The sequence below is a fragment of the Phocoena sinus genome, chromosome 1, assembly GCF_008692025.1.
Source record: "Phocoena sinus isolate mPhoSin1 chromosome 1, mPhoSin1.pri, whole genome shotgun sequence".
Lineage (NCBI taxonomy): Eukaryota > Metazoa > Chordata > Mammalia > Artiodactyla > Phocoenidae > Phocoena > Phocoena sinus.
This window is the reverse complement of record NC_045763.1, coordinates 36,863,840-36,879,873: the sequence shown is the minus strand read 5'-3', so window position 1 is coordinate 36,879,873 and position 16,034 is coordinate 36,863,840. Positions and strand designations below refer to the sequence as shown.

The following is a 16,034-nucleotide window of genomic DNA, read 5'->3' as shown; positions in this document are numbered from 1 at the left end:
GCTCCACGGCATGTGGGATCTTCCCAGACCGGGGCACGAACCCGTGTACCCTGCATCAGCAGACGGACTCTCAATCACCGCGCCACCAGGGAAGCCCCGTGTGGAGACATTTTTGATTGTCAGAAGTGGGGGCGGGGAGTTTTCTACTGGCATGGAGTGGGTAGAGGGGATTAACCATCCTGCAGGGTACTGGATAGACCCTCACAACAAAAAATTATCCAGCCCCAAATGTCAGTAGTGCTGAGGTTGAGAAACCCTGGTGTAAAGGCAGATACACACATATCCATTGTCTATAATTCTGTCAACGTGTGGTCACACCTGGAGGCTCAGACATGCACGAAGAGGTGCAGGCACACAGAGTCCTGTTCCCAGAGATGTGTCCTTAAAGACACATTCACAACTGTCACCCAGGCCTGGATGAAGAGCTGTGCCCACATCCACACAAGCATGCACAGACACCCACGTGCGCCAACACACACCTGACACTCGTGCACCCACAAATGTAGACACACATGGATACACACCCACACAAGCAGACACGTACATCACAGTGCAGGGTCCAGAAGGCTTGGCAGCAGCAGGCTGAGGCTAAGATCTGAGTGTAAAAACAGCTGTCTGGGGACTTCCCTCGTAGTCCAGTGGTTAAGATTCGAGCTTCCACTGCAGGGGGCGCAGGTTCAATCCCTGGTCGGGGAACTAAGGTCCCACACGCCACGGGACATGGCCAAAATGTTGAAAAAACAAACAACAACAAAAAACAGCCGTCTGCCTGTCTGATCACACAGTGGGGGCATCACAGGCAGGAGAGGACCACCAGACTGGGTTCCAGTCAGTGCCATTTTGTTCATAAATGGTCCCTATGGTCCTGCTCCTGATCCAGGCACCAGGGATACAGAAAGGAAACTGAGCTGCTTTTGAGGAACTGCTAGGTGCGAGTTTGTTACTTTTATCTTTCCCTCACTCAGCAAGTGCTGACGTCACCGTTGTGCCAGCCCCATTCCTGGACTTAACGGGTGCAGAACTGAGGCATCTACTGTATGACACTGTTCTCGCCAGACCCCTGGACTGAAGTCGGAGTGTTATCCGAGCAAGATCAGGGTGAAACAGGAGGAAAGAATGAACAATTATTGTGTACCCACCACACGTGACAGGCACGGGCTAGGAACTTTAGATGTGTCATCTCTTTAAATCTCCACAAAAACTTTACAAAGTTGACTAGCAGGCTACGTGACACCTCTCTGCTCACACAGCCCATGCAGGGTTTGGGATTTGAGTTCATGTCTGATGGAGTTGTGCTACTTTTCGGTTGGCCACACAGCCTCCTAAAGACATTCAGGGGTTAGGATGGAGGGCTGAGCTCTGAGTTCTTTTTCTTTTCATTTTGGGAAGTGTACTTCTGACTCTGGGCTTTAGTTTACTGCGCTGGTGAATAGAAATGGAGACGTTTAGGGCCAGGATGTCCAGCCTCTCCCTTTGCCAGTCCTATGGATCTTTTCCTGGCAATCCTCTTCCCCTTCCCTCGAGTTGGACTGGTACTACGCCAGACTCCTTCCCTCTCCCTGAGCAAGTGCCCCACTGCCCTACCTTTCCTCCAGCAACCTGCTTACCTCCAAGTGTGCTTGGTTCCCCCAGACACAGGAATCTGGCGAAGGGCCCACCTTGGAGAAGAGAGTCTGAGCCCTGAGCTGAAGGCTGCCGGGCTCCAGCCCAGCCCATCCGCTCTGCTCTGCCTTCGTCCCTCCCTGTTTCCACAGCCTGCCCCCAACGATTTCCTCCCTTCTTAGTCACTCGCTGCCTAGTGATCCATGGGTTTTAAATTATAACTGGGACCCAGGAAACGCGTTCCTAAGTACAATATTCATGGGCTGGGCTGACACTTTTAATTAAGGTGATTTACACTGAATTATCCTTGGAAATAAAGAAATGGTGTGCTGCCCGGGAATAAACCATCATCACCAGCCGCCTTTGTAAGTTACACTTCGTTTTAATCTATTTGGGGAATTGTTTATCTAGTTCATTACCCAACCAAACACCGAGGCCAGCCTTAAATAAGGCTTAAGTGGGGGTGGGGGCACTGCCATCTCCACACCCCGCCTCCTGTCTAGTCACCCAGCCTCCCTCTGGCTCCTTCCAGCCCCTTTAAAGCACTGACCAGAGATCCTGCTTCCCAGCCTACAGGCCAGATCTCAAAGTAGGGAAGCCTCCAGGAAAAGGTCTCTGAGCTCAGGCCCCACCAAGCCAAGCCCTCCTTTCAGCTCTGTGCAATCTTTCCACATCCAAGGCTCTTTCCTCTCTCTGGGTGGAAACTCCTGTTTGAAGGCCACAGAGAAGACTGGGGGCCACTCCCCGACCTACCCTTCAGCCTTCAGCCCCCATCTATTTTCCTGCCTGTCTGTACACATCGTCTCCACCCCATCACCATCCTAGAGAAAGCTTAGCGTGCCCAGAGCTCTGTCCGCTGTCCCCTCCTTCCTTCAGATATCTGCTTCTCTGCCATCATCACTCTTCCCGTGACCCAAGTCAGAAAGCTCTTCCTAGTAAGTACCCCACAAGTAATCAGCTAAGTTCTCTTGCTTCTCCCCCCCCCCACCAGTCTCTCATTATTCCTTCTCTGTTCCCACTGCCACTGCCATTGTCCTAGATCAGCTTCACAACCTGTCCCCTGGACCCTGCCTAACCTCCTCACTTGCTTCCTTGCTTCTACCCCCAAATCATGTCCCACACTGGCCTCCAGAGTGATTCTCCTACAGCTCAGCTCTCTGATAGGCTTCTCCAGCTCACTGATGTTCTAATTCCCCCATTACCTCCAAGACCACCCTCCAGCATCGAAGGCTCTCCACTATCTGTCCTCAGTCTAACTTTGCCCTTCTCATTCTAGGCAGCCGAGTCCTGGGGCCTATTGGAGTTCCTATGCAGGACTGAGAGGGGGAATGGTAGAAGATGGGGTGAGGGAGGGTGTGTGGGCACAGCCTCTGATCTCTAATGGAAAAGTGCTTTGAAAAGTGTAAGTGCTTTGCCAATGGGAGTTCTGACTCTTCTTCCTGTGTCTGTGTGCCCTTGTGCCTGTGGGAATGAGCATATGTGGGAAGCGGTTCTTTTAGGGGGTAGGTGTGAGCACATCTATGTGTGTTGGAATGGGGCTGTGTGCGTGTGTGCCTGTATGTTGTGGACATACATTTGCACCTGTGTCTGTGAAAACCAGCCAGCCCTACTTTGGGAGCTGGAAGGTCCCTGCTCCTCCATGTGAGCCCTTGGGTGTGTCTAAAATAGCAGCCTGCTCTGTGCTGTTGGGCAGAAGGGGGCAGAGAGCACAAACCAGGCCCACCCAGAAGAGCTCCTCTGGGACCAACCATGTGGGAGGGTGATGGAGAGGCACCCTGGCAGCAGCATGCACGGACTCAGGAGCTGGCTAGGCTGAGGGAAGGGAAGGAGGGCAAAGGAGGCAAAGGCAGGGTAAGAGAGGGGAGGGGACAATTGGAGAGAAGAGGAAAGAAAAGAAAGGGAGGGGAGCAGAGAGAAGGGAACAGAAAGGGAGAATTGGAGAGCTGGGGAAGAAGCTGCTGGCCACATGCCGTGGATGGGGACGCCCTCATCTGGGCTCTGACCAGAACTCTCTGAGTGATGCACACACAAGCTCTGCCCTCCTGCAGGACTCGGTTTCCCCATCTGTGAAATACCTGATTAAAGCTCGGCGCTGATGGCGGGAAGAGGAGGAGGGAGGGAGCCCGGGTGCCACATCCTCTCCCAACCTCCACTTCTCCCCTCCTGCCTCCTAGAGAGCGGGCAGGAGCGGGGCAAGGGCATCCAAGAATGGGTCCCTCCCCAAGCTACCCAGGCGCCACGGCCCTCAGCCCGGAGGGAGCTGACACGCTCCTTGGGAATTTATCACGCACCCAATTACAATGTTAATTGGCAAGTTCCTGAAATCAATTAATTCGCAAATTTTTTCCAATTAAAAATCCAGATAAATCACAAGGGCGGCGGCGGACCGGTCCAGCCTGCAGTCCGGTGGGTGCAGCGGCTGCAGGGAGGTGGGGGGGGAGGGAAGAGGGGAGGGGGCGGAGGGCGCGGCTGCCCTTGAACGCCTTTGCCGGCCGGTCGGACTGTCAGCGCGCCGGGCGCGCGGGGCCGAGACAGATAAAACCATCGACCCGTCGCCGCCAGCGCTTCGGCTTTATCGATCCGACGGGAATTTCACTTGCTGTGCAGATCCCGCTGTCCGGCTGTCAGACACCGGGTTGAGGAGGGGGGACGTGCCAAGGGTTAGGGGGTGCTGGGCTGGGCCTGGACGAGAGGGGCACAGAAGTGGGGCACGCAAGACCTGGCGGTGAGGGGCGGGGCAGATGTGAAGGCTCCGGGTGAGGAAATGGACGTGGGCCGAAGGGTGTGGACGTAGGGGATGCTCTGAGAGGACGTGAGGGAGGAGTGATTGGTGCAGGGTCACGGGTGGGGGTGGAACACTTCTGTGGGCAGAAGTGGATGCCCTGGGCAGTGCAGGGATGGGGCCACAGGGACTAGGCTGTAGCGTGGCCCCCAATGAAGAGGCAGAAAGAGAGCTTTGGCCCTCATTCTCCAGACCCTTAGGGGTGCACTGCGATTACAAGGCTCTGCGGGTCCCTCCATCTCTGCCTCTATTCTTAGTTCCTGTTGAGAAGTCCTCTACTGGGAGCAAATTACCCAGAAACACTCCTGGATAGCCAAGGTATGTAACTCAATTGCAGAAGGGTGTTTCTTTCACTCCCTGCCTGTTCTAGGCTGGTCCTCTGTGTGTGTGTGTGTGTGTGTGTGTGTGAGGGAGGCAGGAGTGGTTAAAAGCATGGGCTCTAGAGTCAGATTGATTGGGTTTGAATCTTTACCACTTCACAGGCTGTGCAACCTTAGAGAAGTCACTTAACCTCTCTGACCTCAGTTTCCTCATCTGTAAAATGGAGTTAATAATTTTTACCTAGCTCAGTGGTTGTTGTGAAGGTTAAATAAGTTGACATAATATAAAGTTCTTGGCACACGGTGTTCACCAGGATTATTATTATCATCATTAGTACAGTCTTCTGTGGTAGTTTTAAGTATTCCCACAAATTCTTTGGTGCTCTCTCCTTCAACAGCTTATAGTGTTTAATTCTCCTCTGTTGAGTGTGGGCTGTACTTGGTGACCTGCTTCTAGTGAGTAGAATAGAATACATTAGAAGCCATAGTGTATGACTTCCCAGACTAGATCATAAAAAGCATTGTGGCTTCCTCTCTAGTCTTTCTCTTGGATCACTTCCTCTGTGGGAAGTCAACTGCCATGTCACAGGGAAACTCAAGCGGCCCTGTGGAGAGACCTGCATGTTGAGGAACCGAGGCCTCCTGCCAATAGCCATGCGAGTGAGCCAACCTGGGAACGGATGCTGCAGCCCCCGTCAAACCTTCAGATGACTGCAACCTTGGCTGACATCCTGGCTGCAGCCTCATGAGAGACTGAGCCAGAAGCCACAACTACCCACAACTACCCACAATTACCCAACTAAGCTGTGTCTGAACTGATGACCCACAGAAACCGAAATATTAAGTGTTTGCTGTTTTAAGCCATGGATTTTTGGAGGAATTTGTAACACAGCAACTAGTATTTTGGCCTTCAAAATTCAGCCCAGGCCTCACCTCCCTTAGGAGGCCTTCTCTGCTCCGAGCTGGGTTTGCTGCCTCCTCGATGCTCCCACAGCTCCTGTTCTTCCTGTAGAGCAGTCTCCATCCCTCAGGGTTTCTAGTGCTTGGCTCTCCTTACTCTGCTATTATGAGCTCCTGAGGGTGGGACCATTTCTTTCTTTCTTCTTTTTTTAAATGGAAGTGTAGTTGATTTACAATGCTGTGCCAATCTCCGCTGTACATCAGAGTGACTCAGTTATACACATAGAGACATGTTTTTTTATATTCTTTTCCATTATGGTTTATCCCAGGAGATTGGGTATAGTTCCCTGTGCAGTAGGACCTTGTTGTTTATCCATTCTAAATGTAATAGTATGCATCTACCAACCCCAAACTCCCAGTCCATCCCTCTCCCTCCCCCACTCCCCCCCCACTCCCCCTTGGCAACCAAAAGTCTGATCTCTATGTCTGTGAGTCTGTTTCTGTTTTGTAGATAGGTTCATTTGTGCCATATTTTAGATTCCACATATAAGTGATATCGTATGGTATTTGTCTTTCTTTTTCTGACTTCACTTAGTATGATAATCTCTAGGTCCATCCATGTTGCTGCAAACAGCATTATTTCGTTGTTTTTTTTTTTTTTTTTTTTTTTTTTTTTTGCGGTATGCGGGCCTCTCACTGTTGTGGCCTCTCCCATTCCGGAGCACAGGCTCCGGACACGCAGGCTCAGCGGCCACGGCTCACAGGCCCAGCCACTCTGCGGCATGTGGGATCTTCCCGGACCGGGGCACGAACCCGTGTCCCCTGCATCGGCAGGCGGACTCTCAACCACTGCGCCACCAGGGAAGCCCCATTTCGTTGTTTTTTTATGGCTGAGTAGTATTCCATTGTATATATGTACCACATCTTCTTTATCCATTCATCTGTTGATGGACATTTAGGTTGTTTCCATGTTTTGGTTATTGTGAATAGTTCCACTGTGAACATAGGGGCACATGTATCTTTTTGAATTACACTTTTGACTGGGTATATGCCCAGGAGTGGGATTGCTGGATCATATGGTAGCTCTATTTTTAGTTTTCTGAGGAACCTCCATACTGTTTTCCATATTGGCTGCACCAACTTACATGGGACCATTTCTGATTCACCTTTGGTGCCCTACACCCTGCACGGGGGATTAGGTGAGAGGGTAGAGGAAGGAAGATCAGTCAAGTCTGGTGACTTGAACTGAACAAGGGGTGGGATTGGGAGTAGTGGAACAGACTGTATTCCCCTTTCCCCCAGAGATGGCTACGACCATGTCTCCCATCCCACATGCTCTTCTGTAATAGAAGCTTGCCACTTCTCCATCAAAAGGTGGGGTGTATGTCCTTGCCCCTAAAATCTGGGTGGGCTAATACTGCCTCAACCAAGAGAGGACAGCAGAAGTGATGTTAAGTGATTTCTGAGGCTAAGTTATAAATGGTGGTCCAGCTTCCATCTCGTTGACTGGAACATTTGCTGTCGAGCCCTAAGCTGCCATGCTATGAGGAAGCACAGGCCACAAGGAGAAGCCATGTGTAGGTGCTTTGGTTACGGCCCCAGCTGAAGTCCTGGCTGACAGCCAACATCAACCACCAGATGTGTGAATGAAGCAGCCAGGCGATCCCAGCTTCCAGCCACCATGTCTTCCCAGCTGGGGCCCCAGATATCATGAAGCAGACACAAGCCACCCCCTCTGTGCTCTGTCTGAATTCCTGACCCCACAGATTCTACAAGCATCATGAAATGGTTGCTTTAAACTGCTAAGCTTTGGGGTAATTTGCTACACACCTCCTCTGCTGCCTTTAACAACCATAGCTCCTCCACAAGGCCCGGGAGGAGGCTCTGCTCAGTCCTTCAGGCAGGGACAAGGGAGGTGGGGTGGAGCAGGGGGGACACACCTGAGCACGTTCTCAAAATTGTCACCGTTCAGACCTTGAGATTCATAGAGAAGGTGGATGGCAACCCCAGGCTGCACTTCTGGGGGAGCTGCCAGGCCTGGGCCCTGCTTCCGTAACCCTGCCCTGAGGCTCCTCCCCTTTCCAGCTCCTCTTGTGACCTTTTGAGGCTGAGGCTCACTCTCCTCACATCTCCAAAACCAGAGCAAGAAGAGAAAGGCAGCACCATTCAGCTGGTGGAGCTGAGGATTGAAAGCAGAGTGGAGAATGGCAGCAGGGCCTTGCCTTGTGCCAAAAGGCTGGGACCTGTTGGCCAGAACCCCGAGTGGAGGCCTCCGGCGGGCAGGCTCCCCGTCAGGTGGCTTACCTGGCAGGCAGCTGCGCCAGCTGTTCCAGCTCTTGTTCCATATGCTCCTGCAGCTCGCTGGGCCTCAGCAGGACCTGGCAGATGGGGCAAATAGGAGCCTGGCTGTCAAACAGTGCTGCTGCCTTTTTCTTACCTGGTAAGGGAAGAAGAGACAGACGTATAAGCCGGGCTATATGTGGAGGGAAATGCCTTGTCCCAGTCCTCCACCCCAAGCCGGCTGCTACCTCCTAGGGCTTCTTGGCCTAGAGGAAGGGTGAGCCTGAGGGTCTCAGAGCCCATGAACATCACTCAGCTTTGCAGTTCCAGAGGCTGTGGCTGTGCACGGCACCTCCCCAGCCAGCTGCCCCTCTCGGAAATCTATCAGGACGCAATCAATGCTCTGTGCAATCAAACCTTGATCACTTCATTTCACACGTTAGTGAAGCAGGTCTTGTTTAATCACACCATCACCCAGAGTATCCAGGGCCCTCTATGTCTCTACCTTAGCCTCACTGCTTTCACACTCCCCAAAGCGGGAGAAGGAAGAAAAGAGGGAGAAAGGGGATTCTTTCCTGCAGTCATTCAACAAACATTGATGTCTTCACTGAACCAGGCTTAGTGCAGAGTGGTGGGGACACAGAATATAATCCGATCTAGTCCCTGAACCTGAGGTGCTCACAGTTTAGTGGGAAAGACAGAAAAGGACCTGGGTGACTGCCAGGGTGGCATCCTCTCCCAGTTCCTCACTTTTCCCCATGCTTCTTTCCATGGCCTCTCCTCTCCTCCCTCTGCATTTGGGATGATCTTGTTCATTCTTATGGCCATCACTCCCACCTGTGCCCTGCCGACTCCAGAATCCATTTCTCTATGCCAGATCCCTACCGTATTCTTCAGACCCCTATATCCAAATGCCTAATGGACATAAATGCCTGAATGTCCCACAAAAACCTGAAACTCTACAATCCAGAATTGAGTACTTCAGGTTCTTCACTTTCCCCTCCCTGCCCTCTTCAGCAGTGCTCTTCTCAGTGAAAGACACCTGCATTCACCTGGTCACCCAAGCCAGTAACCTTCGCCTCGCCCTTGGCCCCCTCCCTGGCTTTACTCCCCTTCCCACATTCATTTAACCACCAAGTCCTCTCCATTCTGCTTCAGTATTCCTGGAATCTACATTCTCCCAGTTCAGGTCTCACTCCCTCTCACCTGGATAACCTCATTGGCCTCTGTGAGTATAACAGATTCTGAGCTCTTCCCCTCCAAAATGCCCTGCAAATTGTGTACCCCCAACACACAACCACACGTGGGTTTAGCACTGGCTATGCTGACTTGGGGGCCCACTGGGAGCCTGAACTCTGTCCCCACCCTGTCCCTGATGGTAACCAGAGCACACGGTGCTAGGAAGGGGCCTGCAGGTTGCCTAGTGCACCCACTGGGATACCGAAACTCCCTCCCTTGCCACTCTCCCCAGCCAATGCTCCCCTGGCCTCTGCTAACAGGCACAGTGTTGAGGAGCCCTATTCATCTAGAAACATCCCTGTCTATCCATGTAAACTCTGACTGTAGGAAGGACTTCTTTAGCTTAAGGCCACATTTTCTCCCTGCTTCTTCTTTCCTCTGGTGCTTAGGGAGGGTCAAATTAGCTTTTAGAGAGATAAAGGGCCATGCCAGTGATGACTAAGATGGTTGCTTCAGTAGGGTTGCCAGATAAAATACAAGATGCCCAGTTGAACTTCACATAAATAATGAATAATTTTTTCATATAAATATGTCTCAACCATTACACAGGATATACTTATGTTAAAACTTATTCATCGATTTTCTAGAATTCAAATTTACCGGGACGTCCTGTATTTTTATTTGCTAAGTCTAGTAACCCTATGCCTGAGGGAATTCCCAGTTCAGGCTGAACACAAGAACCCACCTCCTTTTGACACAAGACTGAGGGTGATCACGGCTCTCCTGGATGCCCAGACGAGGTCATCTGAGAGCTCAGAGGAGGGAGTGATTCATTCTGGGTGTGTGTTTTGAGGAGTGGAAAAAGAGAAGGTTTAACCAAAGAAATGAAATTTGAGATGTGCCTTAAAAGAGTTCCAGGCAGAGAATGGAAGCAAAGGAATGAATGATTGAGTTGTGAGTTTCTTGTGGGTGGGGACCATTTCTTAACCATCTTTTAATCTATAGACAATAGAAAAAAGACCTGGCATAGATTAGATGCTCAACGGTGAAATGAGACAGTGGAGAAGAGGAAGGGAAGGAGGGGAGGTAGGAACGAAGAGCTAACTGCCCCAGAAGCAAGATGACCTTTGCAGAGCTGGGATGTCAGCTGGGGAGGCTTTGTGTGTGCCGGGGTCGGGTCGGGATGGCTCTAGTTGGTGTGACTAGGTCTGTGAGGAAGGGAAGGGACTCTACTGATCATGTGCCCTGGTGGCTGGGCCTCAGATGCTCAGGGGACAGCAGCTGGAAGGCAGCTCTGAGTAAAAGAAGCAGATGTGGGGCTTCCCTGGTGGCGCAGTGGTTGAGAGTCCGCCTGCCGATGCAGGGGACACCGGTTCGTGCCCCTGTCCGGGAAGATCCCACGTGCTGCGGAGCGGCTGGGCCTGTGAGCCATGGCCGCTGAGCCTGTGCGTCCGGAGCCTGTGCTCCACAACGGGAGAGGCCACAACAGTGAGAGGCCCGCATACAGCAAAAAAAAAAAAAAAAAAAAAAGAAGCAGATGTGGTCCCGGTCTGGGAGTGAGGAGATGAGGAGTCTAAGCTCATTCTAACTTTATTCAGCCAGAAAATTTCAGAGGCGAGTGAGGCCCTAGAAATTCTGCAGGCCATTATCTTTATTTTACAGATGGGGAAACTGAGGCTCAGAACTAGGCAGGGGCCTCTGAACTTGGCTCTTGATCTCATTGCTTCATTTATTTATACATTCAGCAAACACGTATCAAACAATTATTCTACATCAGGTATTATTCTATGAGAAACTGAGATATCTTTATCCCTTTCTCCGAGATAAAGATAACACATTCCTGGCCTCAAGGAGATCACAAACTAGTGGAAAAGCTGAAAAAGAAAATCAGTGATTGCAGTCAGTGCAGCCCTGGTCAGGGCTGAGGGAGGCGTGAATGGGTGCTTGTGGGGGTGGGCAGGAAGGGACCAGAGGATGGTGGTAGGACCCAGCCGGGGGGGATGGGGGGTGGGCATTGCTTGATGGCAGGCATGAAGGATGAATAAGGGAGAGTTGACAAGGCTGTTGAAACCAAGCACTGAGGAAGGATCTGGGCATAAGAGGGGAAATGGTAAGAGAGAAGAATGGAGAAAGAGTAGGATCTAGGGCATGGGCTAGGAGCTGAGGTGGAAATATCAGGATTTCAGCCCCTCTCAGCCTGGGATACCAAGTACGGCTCTTAGGGCTTCCTAGAGCCCAGGTTCCTCCCTCTACACCTGGGAGCAGGCACCAGCATTCCCATATACCTGTCCTCAGTTCATCTGTTTTGTTGACAGGGATCTTCTACTTTTCTGAGGTTGGCCTCAGTTTCCCTTTTGGGGAAGGGTCCTCTTACTGGCTCCCAGCTTCAGGAATAGCACTCACAGGGATCAGCGGAGGGACCCTGCAGACTATGCCCTCCATCCCACCCCCATTTTCTCAAGGGCTGGAAAGGCAGGTGTCAGCATGGCTGTGGGCCCCCTTCTTCCCCTCCCCTGCTGTGTTCCCTATAATTTTATATTGAGACCTGTGGTCATGACGTGGGTTTTACTGCACTAACGACATGGCCTGCCCAGGTTTAATGACAAAATCCATACTCTGGCCCTGGGCCTGCTCCTCGTTTGCATAATTCCCAGAATACAGCTCCCTGAAGCTTTTGACCTGGGCCATTACAGTGGCCATAAAATGGGCCATAAAACCGCTGGGGATGGCCAAAAGGAAGGGGCTGTGGTCTTGCAGGGGTGGGAACAAAGTCTTCAACCCCCTACTCTTCCTAGGCATCCTTTGGCTCTTCCCTTCCACAGTTCCCAGTATCTGGGAGTCCATCTCAGGCTGGAGAGGCTTCCAGAAATCCTTAGTCCAGCTGCCCATCTAATGCAGGAATCCCTTCTCCAACACCTCTGCCAGCATCGCAGGTAGGCAGGCCGAGCCCACCAGGGGCGGGCTGTCAGAAGGCATCTTCTCCTAGAGCATTCCTCACTCCTGACCCCGCCCTCCCACCCCACAGCTGGCCAAGCCCTCGGCCACAGGTGGGTCTAGGTCCGAGGGGCCTAGGTTGAATCCCGTCCTTCTTCAGGAGGCCTAGCTCTCCAGGGAGGTCAGGAGCCAGGCTGAGCAGCATCGTGGGGAGACGCGGGAAGCATGAGGGGATGGGGACAGCGACTGGGACGGGCTGTCACTGCTAAAGATGATGAATGGGGGAGGTGAGGCAGGAGGCCCGGTGTTATCGGCAGTGGATGGCGGTGCGGGCGCTCGCCGCTTCTGCTAATCCCCGGGCGCTGCCTCAGCCCTTGCACTGATAACGAGGAAATGGGACTGACAACAATTTTTAGCTGAGAGATTCTTCACCAAAATGCCAGGCGGCCGGAGGTCTGACAGCGCCTGATTGAGTGTGTGAGTGTGTGGGGGGAAGGCGCGCGGCCCCCTCCCCTCCCCTCCCCTCCCCTCCCATGCAAAGACGGATCGCTCATTCCGCCTCCCGTCCACATTCATTACCGCACCTCCCTCCCGCCGCCCCGCCGCCGGCTCCGCCGCTCCGGCCACCTCCACCTCTCCGGCTGCCGCAGTATCACCCAAGCAGGAGGAGAGCAGGGAGCAGAGCGGCCTGACCCTACCCTCGGCCTCACACGGGGCACCGCCAGCTCAAAGAGCAGAGAGTCAGGGCTGAGTCAGGCCCTGCCTGGAGGCTCCTTAGTCGTGGGACCTCCAGAGGGTCCCTTCCCCTTTCTGAGCTGCCGGGATAGCTCCCCACCAGAAAACAGCCAGGCTCCACCAGGAAGTGACTGCCTGAGGTTGTAAGCAGCGGGGGACAGGCCTGCTGAGGAGGGGCAGTGCAGCCAAGTAGCTTTTCCCTGGCCTGGGCCAGGCTCCAGCTAGTCCGGCCCTCAAGCCTTGGATCAAGGCCTCAGGTACCTGGGGTCAAGGATCAGCCCTCTGTTGTGCCCCTCTGTTGGGAACTGCTGACCACTGGCAGCTCAAGGGCTGGCACAGCTGCTCCTCTGCCATCTTGCATAGTGAGGCCTGGTGCAGAACTGGGCCCTGGAGAATGAGGGTCTCATTCAAAGGGAAAACCCTCCCTTCCTAGATCACTAACCCACATCCCGCCTTGCAACTCCCAAACATGTGATTCCCTCTCCAGCTTGGCCTGTTTGGTTTTGTCCCAGTTCTGCTGCCTGTGGGTTCCATTCTTGCCTCTCTGTTTATTCAAGCAGCAAACCCCAAATTCATTATCTTTTTTCCACGGACCACAAAAGGCAGAGCTTGACTGACTGGTGTCTGACTTAAGAATGGGGAGGGTTAAAATGAGGGGGAGGGTAACTCTAATGACAACTGGCAGTGGAGGCTGGGACTTTCAAGAGTATGTACGTGTGTATACATGTGTGTTTATGTGTACATATGTGTGCGCTCCACCCTTTTCCTCCTGCAATCCCGACGGAAGGGCTTCCATTTCCTGGTGACCGAGAGCCTTCAAGCAACGTTCAACAGAGTTGCCTCTTACTAGCTGTGAGACATTAGGCAAATCACTTAACATGTCTGAGCTTTAGTTTCTTCTTGTCTGAAACAGGGATAATAACAACTAACTCTCAGGACTTTTGTGAGGATCTAGTTAAATCAGGGCTGTGTGCTGAGTCACTATTATCTCTAGTAGGACACTAGCACAGTTTGCTGTTTGTGCCTGGATCTACCCCATCCTGACACCAGCCTGGCCTTGCCCTGTATCCAGGCTTCTTCCCTGCTATGATCAAGATTGTGTACCACTCAGTAGGTACCCTGGCCCTTTTGGCTTCCATGGAGTTCCTTCTTCCTATCCATCCATACCCATAGAACTATTTACTGGTTTGTTTGTCAATATATCCATCCATCCACTTAAACATTATCTGCCCATTAACAATAATAAGAGTTTATTGAGTGCTATTATATGTTAGGCTGTAGGTTTAATGCTGCACATATGTAATCTCATTTAATCCTTACAACAGTCCAATGAGATAGGTATAATTAATCTGTCTCTATCTCACTGATGAGGAAAACGGAGCTCAGAACAATGAAATGACAGCTGGAAGGTTCAGAGCAGAGATTTAAATCCATATCTGTCTGACTCCAAAGCCAGTGCTTTTAACCACTGCATAATACCCAGCTACCTACCTACCTATCCACCCACCTTGGTAATGATTCAATAATCACTGACAAATGTCAACTGAGTACCAAAGATGGGTCTGCTACAGTATGGATGCCATGCAGTAATGAACAGACAGACACACTCTCTGCCCTCAGGGAGCTTACGAACTAACTGTGGATAGAGACATTCAACAAACATCCCCAGCGTGGTCTTAGAACAAGGGAAGTACGTGGAACTATGGGAGTATATCATCTGGTCTGGGAGGAGAAATAAGTGACATTTAAGCAAAGGCTTGAAGAATGACTGGGAACCAGTCAAGCAATGATGGTGAAGTAGTGTTTCTAGATAGAAAACAGCATGTTTGAAGGTACAGAGGGGAGAAAGCCTAAGTGAATAATTGAAAAGGGTCCAGTATGGCTGGAGCAGAGAGTGAGGGGCAGAGCACTGAGAGCTGATGAAAGAGAGGCCAGATCCTGGAAGACTTTTCAACTATGTTAATGATTTTGGCTTATTATTAATATTTTTTAACATACAGTGAGAAGCCATTGAAGAATTTTAAGCAGGGAAGTGACATATCAGACTTGCATCTTTTTTTTAAAAAAATTTATTTATTTTTGGCTGCGTTGGGTCTTTGTTGCTGCACGCGGGCTTTCTCTAGTTGTGGCAAGTGGGGGCTACTCTTCGTTGCAGTGTGCAGGCTTCTCATTGCCGTGGCTTCTCTTATTGTGGAGCACAGGCTCTAGGCGCGCGGCTTCAGTAGTTGTGGCTCGCAGGCTCTAGAGCACCGGCTCAGTAGTTGTGGCGCGCGGACTTAGTTGCTCCGCGGCACATGGGATCTTCCCGGACCAGGGCTCGAACCCGTGTCCCCTGCATTGGTAGGCGGATTCTTAACCACTGCGCCACCAGGGAAGTCCCAGACTTGCATCTTAAAAGGATCATTCTAACTGCAAAGCGGAGAATGGTCTAAGGGGACAAGATCAAGTGCAGGAAGACCATCTAGGAGGTTATCTGACTAACTCAGGTGAGACATGAAGGTGACCTGCTCTAGTGAGATGATGTGGATGATGATGGAGATGAACAGAAGCGGGTGGATTGGACATGGGGGTTCAAGGACAGAGAGGAGTCAAGGATGACTTCAAGCTGCCTGACTTGAGCAACGGCGAGGTGTTAGACCATTTACTGACTTGTGGAACAGGAGGAAGAGCAGTAGGCTTGGTAAGGAAGAAAATGAGTTCAGTTTTGGATAAACTTACTTTGAGGAACTGTTAAGGCAACCCTGTGAAAATGCTGAGTAGGCACTATATGTGAGCCAGAGCTAGAATTAGAGAACTGGAGACGCTGACGAGATAAAGACTGACATTCACCACTGCATGTTCTGTGTCTAGAACAATGTCTCGCATGTGGTAAATACTCATCAAAAGTTAAGAGTAGGTGAGATCACCTAGGGCCAGAGCGTACAGTAAGAAGAGGCTGGAACAGAACCCTGAGTAACTCCAACAGGTGGAGGAAGTTTAAGTCATTGAAGACTAAGAAGGAACAGCCAAGAGGAGGATGAAAACAAGGTGATGTCATTAAAGCCAAGAAGGGAAGAGTTTCAAGGAGGGGGGAGCGTCATCGATAGGGTCGCATGCTGCTGAGAGGTTAAGAACACAAGGCATGAAAAGGGTCCCTTCCACCCATCATGTCCACAGTACACCCATCTACCCCAGCACATCCATCCAAGCCACCACTCTGCCCTCTCACTCATTCCCCTCTTCCTTCTCTTCTCTCCAGAAAACGATGATTGGTGCCTCTGCTGAGCGTGGGACACGAAGAGTTAACATGCTGACAGATGGCA

At 51.5% G+C, this 16,034-nt stretch overlaps 1 protein-coding gene across 3 annotated transcripts in view; it reads right to left on the bottom strand.

Moving 5' to 3' along the window:
- RNF220 (ring finger protein 220) overlaps positions 1-16,034 on the bottom strand; it is a 224,128-nt gene that overhangs the window by 29,001 nt on the left and 179,093 nt on the right. For all 3 annotated transcript variants that reach the window (XR_004345500.1, XM_032603511.1, XM_032603501.1), the window contains one exon: positions 7,909-8,041. Coding sequence is in view for 2 of the 3 variants with exons in the window: in XM_032603511.1 (XP_032459402.1) it covers positions 7,909-8,041 (133 nt within the window). In the remaining variant the exon portion in view is untranslated. The remainder of the gene's footprint in view (positions 1-7,908; positions 8,042-16,034) is intronic.